Below are 12,665 nucleotides of genomic sequence, written 5' to 3' on the forward strand. Positions count from 1 at the left end.
AAAATGTGTGTATATTCTAACACAATGTATTAGTTATACACTTATAGTTTCACACACACACACGCACACACACGCATGCTCACACACACATGCGCGCTCGCACACACGCGTGCTCACACACACATGTGCACTCACACACACACAATCATGTTTTAAGTATATTGCAATGCAAATACGATTCCCTAAGTTATTCATAATGTGAGATGTTTCTGGAATTATGGCTGGGTATGTATGACATGAAGACGATCTGGCTGCTAAAGTGGAAAGCAATCTCAAGAAGGGGAGAAATGGAAGCAGTTTGGAGAACTGTTCTCCTCCTTATAGCAACAGGTCAATGAACGACCCCTGGTGATTTCCTCGAGAAGCACTCACTACCGTGGTTGCTTTTGGGTGGCTGGTGGGGAAGGGTTCTCAAGGGGGGGGGGTTCTCAGCAGGTGGTGTATAGGTTGAATGTGCATCCACCATTTTACATTATCAGCCAACTGCCAATATAGCCTCTCATGGTGATGCTGTACTCATCATCACCATCATCATCATCATCATCATCATCATCATCATTTAGTATCCATTTTCAGTGCTGTCATGGGTTAGACAGTTTGACTTGAACTGGTAAGTTAGAGAGCTGCACCAGGCTCCAGTCTTGTTTTGGCTTGGTTTCTATAGCTGGATGCCCTTCCTAATACCAACTACTCCACAGGGCGTACTGGGTGTCTTTTACACGTCACCAGCACAGATGCCTCTAATGTGTCACCAGCACAGGTACCTCTAACATGTCACTGACACAGGAGCCTTTTATGTGTCACTGGCATGGGTGCCTTGTATATTTCTGACTTGAGTTCCTCTGGTGCTTGTTTTGCTAACTATTTTCTCCATCTTGGATGTGTTGCTAACACAATGTTTTGACCAGTTCAGAGAGTGTTCTTTTCTACTCTAGGCACAAGGCCTGAAAGTTTTGGGGAGGGAGCCAGTTGATCAGATCGACCCTAGTACACAACTGGTACTTAATTTATCGACCCCGAAAGGAAGAAAGTCAAAGTTGACCTCAGCAGAATTTGAACTCAGAACTGTGTGTTTATGTCCCCATCACTTAGCGGTTCGACAAAAGAGACTGATAGAATAAGTACTAGGCTTACAAAGAATAAGTCCTGGGGTCGATTTGCTCGACTAAAGGCGGTGCTCCAGCATGGCCACAGTCAAATGACTGAAACAAGTAAAAGAGTAAAAGAGTATATCTGAAAACAGGTGGGGTTTGGCAACAGGAAGGGCATCTGGCAATAGAAAATCTGCCACAATAAATTCTGTCTGGCTCATATAATGATAGATTAGCAGACATAAAAATAACAATGATGATATTTGATATATCATTTTAGAAATCCTGGAGAAATTTACTGCAAAGTCAACTCCTAAAAGAGAGGGATGAAACTGTATATATTGCATAGAATGCCCATCGGTTGTAAGCAGGGCCTCGAACAAAAATTCTGGAAGGTGAAATGATGTTGTCTTTAGACTGGGGGGGGGGGGCTCCTAATCACGTCAGAAACTTAGATGGTCTATTCTTAGTCCTTCAGGTGCCAAACAAACACACTGGCTGATATCAACCCTCGTAGGTCCTGCTTGTAACATTCATAAAAGTTAGAGTGCATATTTCTGAAAACTAGGGGAATTGAGACATTAAGAATTAGGGATAATGTTTAAATTTGGTAAATAGAGTCCAGCAATTTCGTAAGAATAGGTACAAGCATGGCTGCATGTTTAAGGAGCTTGTAGCCATGTTGTTTTGGGTAAGTGTCTGTTACTACAGTTCAGGGCTGATCAATGCCTAGTGAGTGAATTTGAAAGAGGCAAACTGTGTGGAAGTAAGATGTGTGTGTGTGTGTGTGTGTGTGTGTGTGTGTGTGTGTGTGTACGTATCTATGTGTGTGTCTTTGTATCTGCGTTTCCCTTTTTCAATGAACAAAATTCACTTAAACTGACTGCAGCCTACACCAAAGAAATATATTTTAATAGATCAAACCTTGCTTAATTTGAACCCTGAACAGTGTTACAGTAAATTAGAAAGATTAAACATTTTGATATCACACGTGTAAATTATCTTCCATAATTGGTATAGTAGAAAATGTGTAAAAGAGAAAAGAGAGTTACCTCCCTTAATATGTATTAGTTTTGTCATTGACTGTTAGGTCTCTCTATCTCTCCCTTCCACACACACACACACCAGTCTACTGCATTTATTTGTGTATAATACGAGGAATTTAATACAAAATTCTACGGTCAAAATTGGGGTTGAAGTTCGCATTATTTTTGAGTAAAAAAAAAGAACAAGAAAATTTAATATTTTTGTACAAAACTAATAGTTTTTAGTTCCATTGTATTTATTTGCATTCTCAAATAAACTATATAACTTGCAATGTCAAGATGCAGTAGCTAAATGGTTAATGTAACAGACTACTGACCCAAATATCCTGTGTTTGAATTCTATCTGCTACAGACATTAAGATATTCGAATACATAAACTACATTATATTAGTATAGGACTCCTGCCAGTATATCTTAATTTAGATAAAACACAAGCACCGTTCTGGGTATGTTGATAATCTTCTGTCATTCTTATCATCATCATCATCATCACCACCACCACCACCACCACCACCACCACCATCATCATCATCATCATCATCATCATTTTAATGTCTACTTGAGATGGAATTTGTTGAGATGGATTTTCTAAAGCTTGATACCCTTCCTGTCACAAACCCTCACCTGTTTCCAAGTAAAGTAATATTTCTGCAGAGTCAGATAGATTTTCATAGAAAATTATATGTTTGTATGTCTACACGTTGGTTCACACACAGAGGATAGTACACAGTTTGGTCAAATGTTAAAGGGACTGCTTTACTCTACATCAGTGGTCTTCAAATATGGTCCATATGGCTGTTGGTGGTCCACATGAGATTTTGTTGTTAAAATTTATGTGCAGTAAATTACAAATACTTCCACAATACATAACATATTCTAAAAGTATTTTTATACAATTCCTAATAATATTTAATTATAAAACCATAACCGTAACCCTAAACCCTAACCCTAACCCTAAAACTAACTCTAAAACCGTAACCCTGACCCTAAAACCCTAACACCCTAGTGAAAATCGTGCGGGTGTTAATCTGGAAATTTACCAATTCTTTTAGGGTTGGATAACCTTCCAGTCACCAACACTCACCTTTCTTCAAGCAAGATAAAGTTTTCCCATAGCTACGCATGGTTATTCACAGAAGACTAGAAATTAATAATCTCGCTTATATGATGGTGATGCTCGTTTACAACCATTACACGATCTCTTAACACAGGTACACACACACACACACACGTACATAGGTACATAAGTACATACGTACGTGTGTGCGTTCGTGCACGCGTCCGTACGTATACACATACATACATATTGATACATGCCTACATACAGACATGCATGCATTAGTAGAAATCGACTTATGTCGAAGTAAGAGCACCTCTTAAACTCATTTCATTCTAAGAACCATCCCACGTTTGGTCTCCCCATCGCTGACGACGTCTCATATCGCTCCCAAAACCTGCAAGGGACCGACAAGTTATTTCACACAGACCACAAGTCGTACGTGCGTACATATATATATATATATATATATATATATATATATATATATATATATATATGTATGTACGTGCATGTGTACACATGTACATATGTACGTACTCACGTACGTACAAACGTACCTGCATGAGAGGACAGAAACAAAAAATACATGTATACATACGTACTTATGTACATATGCACGCACTTACGTATGTGCGTGGTAGTCGTCGCCGGTATTTTTGTTTTATTTTCAAATGTAAATAATATCCTTCTTATATTTCACTGCTTTGTTTACGACCAGCGATCATTGTAATGTCTATTCTTGATAAAGAATTATATAACAATGAGATTTGCGAAACAATCATAACAACTCACACTACGTAAATGTTATGCCGCACTAAGAGTCAGCCATCAGCTGAGAACGAATGTGGCTTGATAATATGTACCATGCTTTCACTTATTGTTTTATATGTCTATGTAGTCACAGGCAGACATAGACGCTCTCACGCTCTTTGTCTCAGTGGCATATCTAGGATATAACGGATGAAAGGAAGGAAAGAGAGAGATTGGGCTTGACCAATCATTGGCCTGTTCTCAATTTCAGATGACTGGAGTAATGTGAAATGAAGTACCTTGGTCAAGGACACAATGTACCATCCAGTCCACGAATTGAACTCACAACATTGATGATTGTGAGCTGGACAGCCCAACCACTGATCCATACAACTTCACTAGACATGAGGTGGGATAGAATTCATTGAGGCAGATTTTCTACAGCCGGATGCCCTTCCTGTAACAAACCCTCAAGCTGGTCTGACACATGATTAATCACTTCCCCCAGCTGAATGGACTGGAACTACGTGAAATGAAGTGTTTTTGTTCGAGAACTCAACACAATGACCAGTTCAGGAATTGAAACCACACTCTTACAATAATGAGTGCAACACCTTTAACCTCTAAGACATGTGCTTCCACATCTCTCTCTCTCTCTCTCTCTCTCTCTCTTTCTCTCTCTCTCTTTCTCTCCCCCTCTCTCTCTCTTTCTCTCTCTCTCTCTCAATATATAAAGTTCACTTTAGAATCATTTAGTTAAAAATTTAGTCTTACTTGGTGGACAGTGAACTGGTTTTCTCTATTATAGTTATGAGTTGACCAATAACCTGTAAGTGAAATTGGTAGACAGAAACTGAGAAGCCTGTCATTCATTCATTTATTCATTCATTCATTCATTCATACATACACACATACACACATACATTGAAGAAAGATTTTCTTGTATCAAAAATCATTAATTATATACAAAAAAAAATCCTTAAAAAAAGTAAATTATTTAGTCTGTGTTAACCTGCTTTCTTTTTTAAATATCTTTTTATATAATTAACAATTATTAATTTAATTTTTTTTTTTCAAATAAGCAAGGTAATTAGTTCTAGAATCTCTATGCGAAATGCAAGTAGAAACCATACTGAAAAGTAATGTTTGTTACCACTTCAACATGGCTGTCCTATATGGAATGACATTACTATTAATCTTTAACTCCAGGAGAACATCTTCCCCAGCTGGTTAACAACACAACCTGTGCCCGATAAATTGCAGGCAGGGGAGCAAACCCCTACCATCTTCCAGTGATTCGAAAGGACCAGTAGACCAGCATGGTTTTGGGTTATTTTATGCCCATCCTCAGTACTGGACACCTGTGTGCAAGAGATGGCAGTCGTTCACTCCAACTTGCAATATATAGAAAAATATGCAACATTCAGCCACTAATCTTGCGACAAGTAGCTTCTTTGCTTGCAATATATCGGGCGCAGATTATGTCATTAACCAGCTGAAGAAGATGTTCTCCTGGGGTTAAAAGAAAGTAGTATTGTCGTTCTGTATGAACAGCCATGTTGAAGTGGTAACAAGCATTACTTCCGGCGATCTTTCGATACCAGTACGAAATATCGGCCTTTCCCGTAAAAAGTGTCTTCGGCGATCTTTACCAAAGATCGGCCTTTTCCGTAACAACCGCACGATCTTCACTAGGGTGTTAGGGTTAGGGTTTTAGTGTCAGGGTTAGGATTTTAGGGTTAGTTTTAGGGTTAGAGTTAGGGTTAGTGTTTAGGGTTAGGGTTACGGTTACGGACGGACGAAAGATCGCCCTTTTTTCAAATATTATGACTGTGTGAAGAAATTTTTCTAATAAACTTTCTAAATGTGCATAACTGTGTGTGTGTGTGTGTGTGTGTGTGTGTGTGTGTGTGTGTGTGTGTGTGTGTGTGTGTGTGTGTGTGTGTGTTTGTATAGGTGTGTGAATGAGTTTGTATTTTCCCTTGTTTTGACATATCTATGCACTGAATGTAAACAAAAGCCTAACTATTCATACAGATGGTGTTGTATGTTTGCAGGCCACTGTGGAAGTATGACCAGGCTTCTTAACACATTACATGCTAATTGTAAACAAACCCTCACTGTTTATACAATAGGTGTAGTTTGTTTGTAGTTCTCCATGAAATCATGTCCAGGCTGTTCATTGTCTGATAGACTGGTGGATTATTATTACTTTGCTTGGAAACAAGTGAGGGTTAGTGTCAGGAGGGGGACTAGGCTGTAGAATGGTTTGCCCCATTGTAGTCTCGGCTGACTACATTGAAAAGTAGATGTTAAAACCATGATCCATCTATCTATCTATCTATCTATCTATCTATCTATCTATCTATCTATCTATCTATCTATCTATCTATCTATCTCTATACACACACACACACACACACACACACACACACACACACACACACACACACACACATACCCACACAAGTAAGCACATTAAAAAGACCCCCCTTCGGTCATGAATGACCATAGGATGCACCTAGAAAGTTCCCCTTCAAGGCATAAATCTGGGCAAGGTTGCGTCTAGAAGACCAGCAATCACCCACCAATGTTATCCAAGGGAAAAGAAAAGGCCAATACAGTTTGGCACCAGTGATGTTGCAACTCATTTCTACAGCTGAGTGAACTGGAACAACGTGAAATAAAGTGACTTGCTCAAGAACACAACATACATCCTGGTCCAGGCATCAAACTCACTCACAGGAAGTTTGTTGTTCTTCTTCTTGAATAAGCACCAAACGTCAAAAAACAAGTACTAGGGTTCATTTGGTTAACTGTACTTTCCAAGGCAGTGCACCAGCATGGCCATGGCCTAATGACTGAAACAAGTAAAAGATAAAAGGTAAAACAAAAAAAAAAAAAGAGTAATTGGTAACTTACGTTCTTCAGCAAAACTTCTTGAAGATGATGGAAAATAGTCAGAATGTAAGTTGTTCTGTGCAGAATCAGAATTGAAGAAGTGTTTATGCATATACTTCATGTTGTTATTAACAATGGATTCAAATGTTTCGAAGAATTTAGGAAATTCAGGGGAATATCCATTGGTGTAAGTTGGTTTAGAATTAGAGAAAGTGTCATTGTTGCTTCCTGAGTCATCTTCTCTTGAACAGCTATCTCGGTCTGATTCCCTAGAATGTCGAAGAACAGAACAGCCATTGTCAGAATCTGGTTAACTGGCAGTTGCTTATGTGTGATACATGATGGCATGGACAGCAGACGTATAACAATGGTAGTGATGATGATGATGATGATGACGATGATTATGGTGGTGGGAGGGGGTGATGCTGATGCTGGTGTGTATGTGTGTGTGTGTGTGTGTGTGTGTGTGTGTGTGTGTGTATAGACCTAAGAAAATGGTTTTTGAATAAACCACTAATGACTAAACATGGGAGAGTCACCATCAACAAAGTCACACACACACCCACACACCACATGTGTGAAAATACATGGCCTATTGATTAAGGTGTTGTGCTCTCTATCATAAGATTGAGGATTTGATTCCTGGACTTGGCAACCCATTGTGTCCTTGCACAAGGCACACCGTTCCATGCTGTTCCTGTCAACTTGACTGAGAATGAATCCCAGCTGTGCTGGAGGAAGAAAGTATTGGTGCAGCATATCTTGTCATATCTTCAATGTTTCATTGGGTGAAGGATGGGAAGGTTGAGATGATGTCTACGTCTGCTTACAACTAAATAAACTCCTAAAACAATTACCAAAAGAGCTTGATACAGGCTACAAGTGAGTGATGGCTAAGCTTTATTTTTTTACACACACTTGCAATAGTCCAGTGAGATTTATCTCCAATCTACTTAATGCTATGAAATCAAGAACCACATCCCAGATCGTTTCAGGTCATCCCAGACCATATGGCTCAACATGTTAGAGAAAAACAAGATAAGCTAGTGTACAACTGGTGTTCATTTTATCAAACCCCAGATAAGTGAATGCAAGGATTTAAACTCAGGAGATAAGAGACGAAAATAATTCGTGTAAAAACTATTTCCATCAAGCGATCTACTATTCAGGAAACTTTGCAGTCCGTTAACCTTGATGTAGTTTTGTGAGGGTGGTAAAAATGGCAGGCTTGGAAGAACAATAGATATAGTGATGGAATGTAGATTAAAATAGAAAATGAAAGAAGCAAAACATTTGGCATCACTTGAAAAACATTTAATTTAAATAGAGAATACAAACAAATAGAGTCTCTCACAGTTATTTCTAAAATATACAAGCATGTGGATTATGATATTGAATAAGGATTCCATAAGATAAATATCTCATCACTGAAAAGATAGAAATCAGAGAATATAGAAACGGAGAATATACACAGTCCTTCATGATATTTGCATATATACTTTTATTCTTTTACTTGTTTCAGTCATTTGACTGCAGCCATGCTGGAGCACCGCATTAAAGGTTAATAATCGAAGAAATCAACCCCAGGATTTATTCTTTGTAAGCCTAGTACTTATCCTATCAGTTTCCTTTGCTGAACTGCTAAGTTACGGGGACATAAACATACCAGCATCAGTTGTCAAGCGATGACAGGGGTGGGGATAAACACAGACACATAAATATATATATATACGTATACACACACACACACACACACACACATGGTTGCTATTATGCAAAAGCATCGTAAGTCCAAAACATTGCTTTTTCAGAAAACAAAAAAGTAGTTTCACCATTCCAAAGCAAAACCGTTGTACTATACTTTGACAATTTTCGATATCTTGGCATCTGAAGCAGATACGAGTTTGACCAAAAGAACTAGCGATTGCAAGCAAAAATGAATATTGAAAAAATAAAACAAAAAAAAAACGCATTTGGCCAAATTTGGACATACGACAGTTTAACACAATAGCAAAAAAAAAAAATATATATATAATGGACTTCTCTCAGTTTCCGTCTACCAAATCCACTCACAAGGCTTTGGTTGGCCTGAAGCTATAGTAGAAGACACTTGCCCAAGGTGTCATGCAGTGGGACTGAACTCAGAACCATGTGGTTGGGAAGTAAACTTCTTACCACACAGCCATATTATGTAAAAATAATAATAAATAAATAAAACAAAACAAGCCATCGTTACCATTCCCACAAAATAAAACGTATAAAGAAGAGAAATAGTCACAAATCAAACTTACACGTTTAGCTTAACACTGAAGCATATCAAACATAGCTAAGCATTGAAACGCGTCTATCGCTCTGCGGGATGCTCACCAACATTAAGGCCTATTTATAACTTCATCTACATTCATTTCTGCTACAGATACTGGGTCCTTCTGATTTAATTACCCACGAAATATTCTAGGGTTTCAGTTTTCAAGCACTGTTTCACTTTGCAGATACACATTCTCTTCGGGTCTGTCTGTCTATCTGTCACACACACACACACACACACACACACACACACACACACACACACACACACACACACACACACACACACACACACACACACACACACACACACACACACACACAAAGGTATATGCAGACGTTCACACATAGCAAAAACGAACTTTTCACAGCCGATAAGCTTTCGGAACACGATAAGCTAAATAACCAGTGGCTACTTTTGCTTCAAATAACCAAGCTTTTCTTTCTTTCTTTCTTTCTTTCTTTTATTTATTTATTTTTTACTCATTGCCATATATCAACTCGAAGTCATCATATTACATACAATTTAATCAGTCAGAATTTTTGAGAAGATAAATCAGAGATATAGAAAACTGGGTTGTCAAATTGACATTTTTCATTTGAAATGGTATACAGGCACTTTTTCAAAGCAGAGCATAACCGCTTTCAGGGCCCATCAAAGGGAGATAGATGGATCCTTTCGAAATGCAAGGGGGGTGGGTAGCTGTGAGGGTTTTTCTTTTTTTTTATTCGTTTTTATAGAGAAGGACCCATGAGATATTCTCAGGCCCAACTGAACAAATGTACTCTTTGAAACCATGGTATTACAGGCCATGATGTACGCCACTGACTGATGCTTTATTTATTGACCCAAAATGATGAATGGTAAAATCGACAGGATTTGAGCTCTACACAAGAAACTGAAATAAATACAAGACATTATTATGTCTGACGCTCTAATGCATCTGTCAATTCACCACATTCGTTGTTAGCTAGCATTTTTTTCTCTCTAAGATGCTAACAATAAAATCCGTAACTCCACTTTCTCTCCCTGTTTCTCACTCTCGAACTCTGAACATTTGGGTGAGTTTATTGCTCAGCCACAAAGACCACCACATCTACTTGCACGGCTTCAAACTGTTTCTTTCCTTGTATGTTTAGTGGCTTGCTGTATTCCTTTTCAGTTCTATCAATCCTTTTTGTCCATATCCACATAAAACTTTTCTCAGCTGTCTCTGACAGACGTTTCATTATTAAACGAAAACGAAATTAAACTGAAACCGCCACTAAACTGCCGACGTATATGTTATCTTTAAATATCTGTTGCCACCTGCCAACACATTTATCTTTTAACTGCCGACACATTAATACTAATATATCTTTTAAATATCTACCGGCACTTTATATCTTTCAAATGTCTGCAGAAATATGTCTTTTAAATATCTGCCGACACATTCAGGGCCAGTTTTGCTATAAATCATGAAACTATAATTACTATGAATAATGAAACTATAATTCGAAAATCGAAATTAAAAAAGGCGAACAATTAAAACACGAAAACTGGGCTTTCTTTCTATATTCATTATTTGTTAGACCCAAATGTGGCGAGCTGGCAGAAACGTTAGCACGCCGGGCGAAATGCTTAGCGGTATTTCGTCTGTCTTTTTATGTTCTGAGTTCAAATTCCGTCGAGGTCGACTTTGCCTTTCATCCTTTCGAGGTCGATTAAATAAGTACCAGTTATGCACTGGGGCCGATATAATCGACTTAATCCGTTTGTTTGTCCTTGTTTGTCCCCTCTGTGTGTAGCCCCTTGTAGGCACTCAAGAAATAAGAAACGTTAACACGCCTGGCGAAATGCTTAGCCGTATTTCGTCTGTCTTTACGTTCTGAGTTCAAATTCCACCGAGGTCGACTTTGCCTTTCATCCTTTCGGGGTCGATAAATTAAGTACCAGTTGCGTACTGGGGTCGATCTAATCGACTGGCCCCTTCCCACCAAATTTCAAGCCTTGTGCTTATATTAGAAAGGATTATTTATTAGACCCATAGCGACGAGCTGGCAGAATCATTAACGCGTCGGGCAAAATGCCTAGAAGCATTTCTCCCGGCCCATTACATTCTGAGCTCAAACTCAGCTAAAGTTGACTTTGTTTTTCATCCTTTCGAAGTCGATAAAATAAGCACCAGTTGAGCACCCTGAGATTGCTGGCTTTATGCAGAAATTCGAAACCATTATTTATTAGGCCCGCAGCAAATATTTGCAGATAAGGAGTTGCAATCTGTCACTGTATATAATTGGTAATCAAATTCGTGGATCAACGTTTGAATACATTACTAAACGAACTCATTTGTCCGATGCACCATTAAGTTACTAATTGACATCGCAACTTTACAATCAGTTTCTTTTCCTTTTGTATGGTAATTTTTTTTATCACAGAAGAGCAGAAGGAAAACTAAATTTTTCGATACCAATTCTGAACTATTCTCTTAAAAAAAAAAAAAAGTTAATGCAAAATCCTTGCAGTGATATCTTCCCCCAAGGAAGACCAAACAACTGTGAAGCGGAAATAGTCCTTGGTTATGCAACTATCTCACCATGTCCTCTGTCTCACCACGTCCTCTGTTGTCTCACCATGTCCTCATTAAAATAATCCAATGATTATATGTATCATAAAGGAAAACAAATTTCATTTGATCGTATCTACACCCTTGAACAGAAAAAAATATACATTTCTAAAAATATTTAATCTTAGAAATATGTGTCACACATACACGCTCACACAATCAGAAATAGTGATCTATTTATACACACGCCATTTATGTATTTGCTTATTTATATCTTCAAGAATTCAAACACAGATAAGCGACAGCTAGGCGAATACACATTACATATTTTACCAAGGTGGTATAAAACAGCAGAAAATTCATGTTCCAAAAGACATTTCTCATTAACCCCGACGACTAAATTGTCTTTCTACGGCCGATGCCGACCGTAAGTACGGACATGTTTGAATTTACTTCGGACCGAATCATTGACGAGGGTTCCGATCAACGGAACAGCCTGCTTGTGAAATTAACGTGAAAGTAGCTGAGCACTCCACAGACGTGCGTACCCCTAACATAGTTCTCAGGGAGTTTCAGCGTGACACAGAATGTGACAAGGCTGGCCCTCCGAAATACAGGTACAACTCATTTTTGCCAGCAACATGGAATAAAGTGTCTTGTTCAAGAACTCAACGCGCCGCCAGGAATCGAACCCACAGTCTTACGATCGCAAGCCGAATACCCCTAACCACTAAGCTACGCGCCTTCACCTAAATGATAACACGCGCTTTCTAAACCTTTTTAGCGCGATGCTTTCGATGTAACAACAGCTTGCTCCTCTCAGATGCCTCAACGAAGCTCTTAATATCCAGATGCCGATTACAAGTTAACCAGTGGCTGCCAAGCTGAATGACACAAGATTTGTAAAACCAAGTATCAGCAAAATAAAACTTATTTTATTATGTTGTTAATTGTTCTACTGTTT

General features: G+C 38.5%; 1 protein-coding gene across 2 annotated transcripts in view; it reads right to left on the reverse strand.

Moving 5' to 3' along the window:
* The window catches only part of LOC106872147 (uncharacterized), a 45,764-nt gene that overhangs the window by 13,321 nt on the left and 19,778 nt on the right, over positions 1-12,665 (reverse strand). For both annotated transcript variants that reach the window (XR_016237506.1, XM_089338056.1), the window contains exon 2: positions 6,870-7,117. Coding sequence is in view for 1 of the 2 variants with exons in the window: in XM_089338056.1 (XP_089194182.1) it covers positions 6,870-7,117 (248 nt within the window). In the remaining variant the exon portion in view is untranslated. The remainder of the gene's footprint in view (positions 1-6,869; positions 7,118-12,665) is intronic.

Source organism: Octopus bimaculoides, chromosome 20 (assembly GCF_046866305.1).
Source record: "Octopus bimaculoides isolate indiv1 chromosome 20, ASM4686630v1, whole genome shotgun sequence".
In the NCBI taxonomy this organism is placed as follows: Eukaryota; Metazoa; Mollusca; class Cephalopoda; order Octopoda; family Octopodidae; genus Octopus; species Octopus bimaculoides.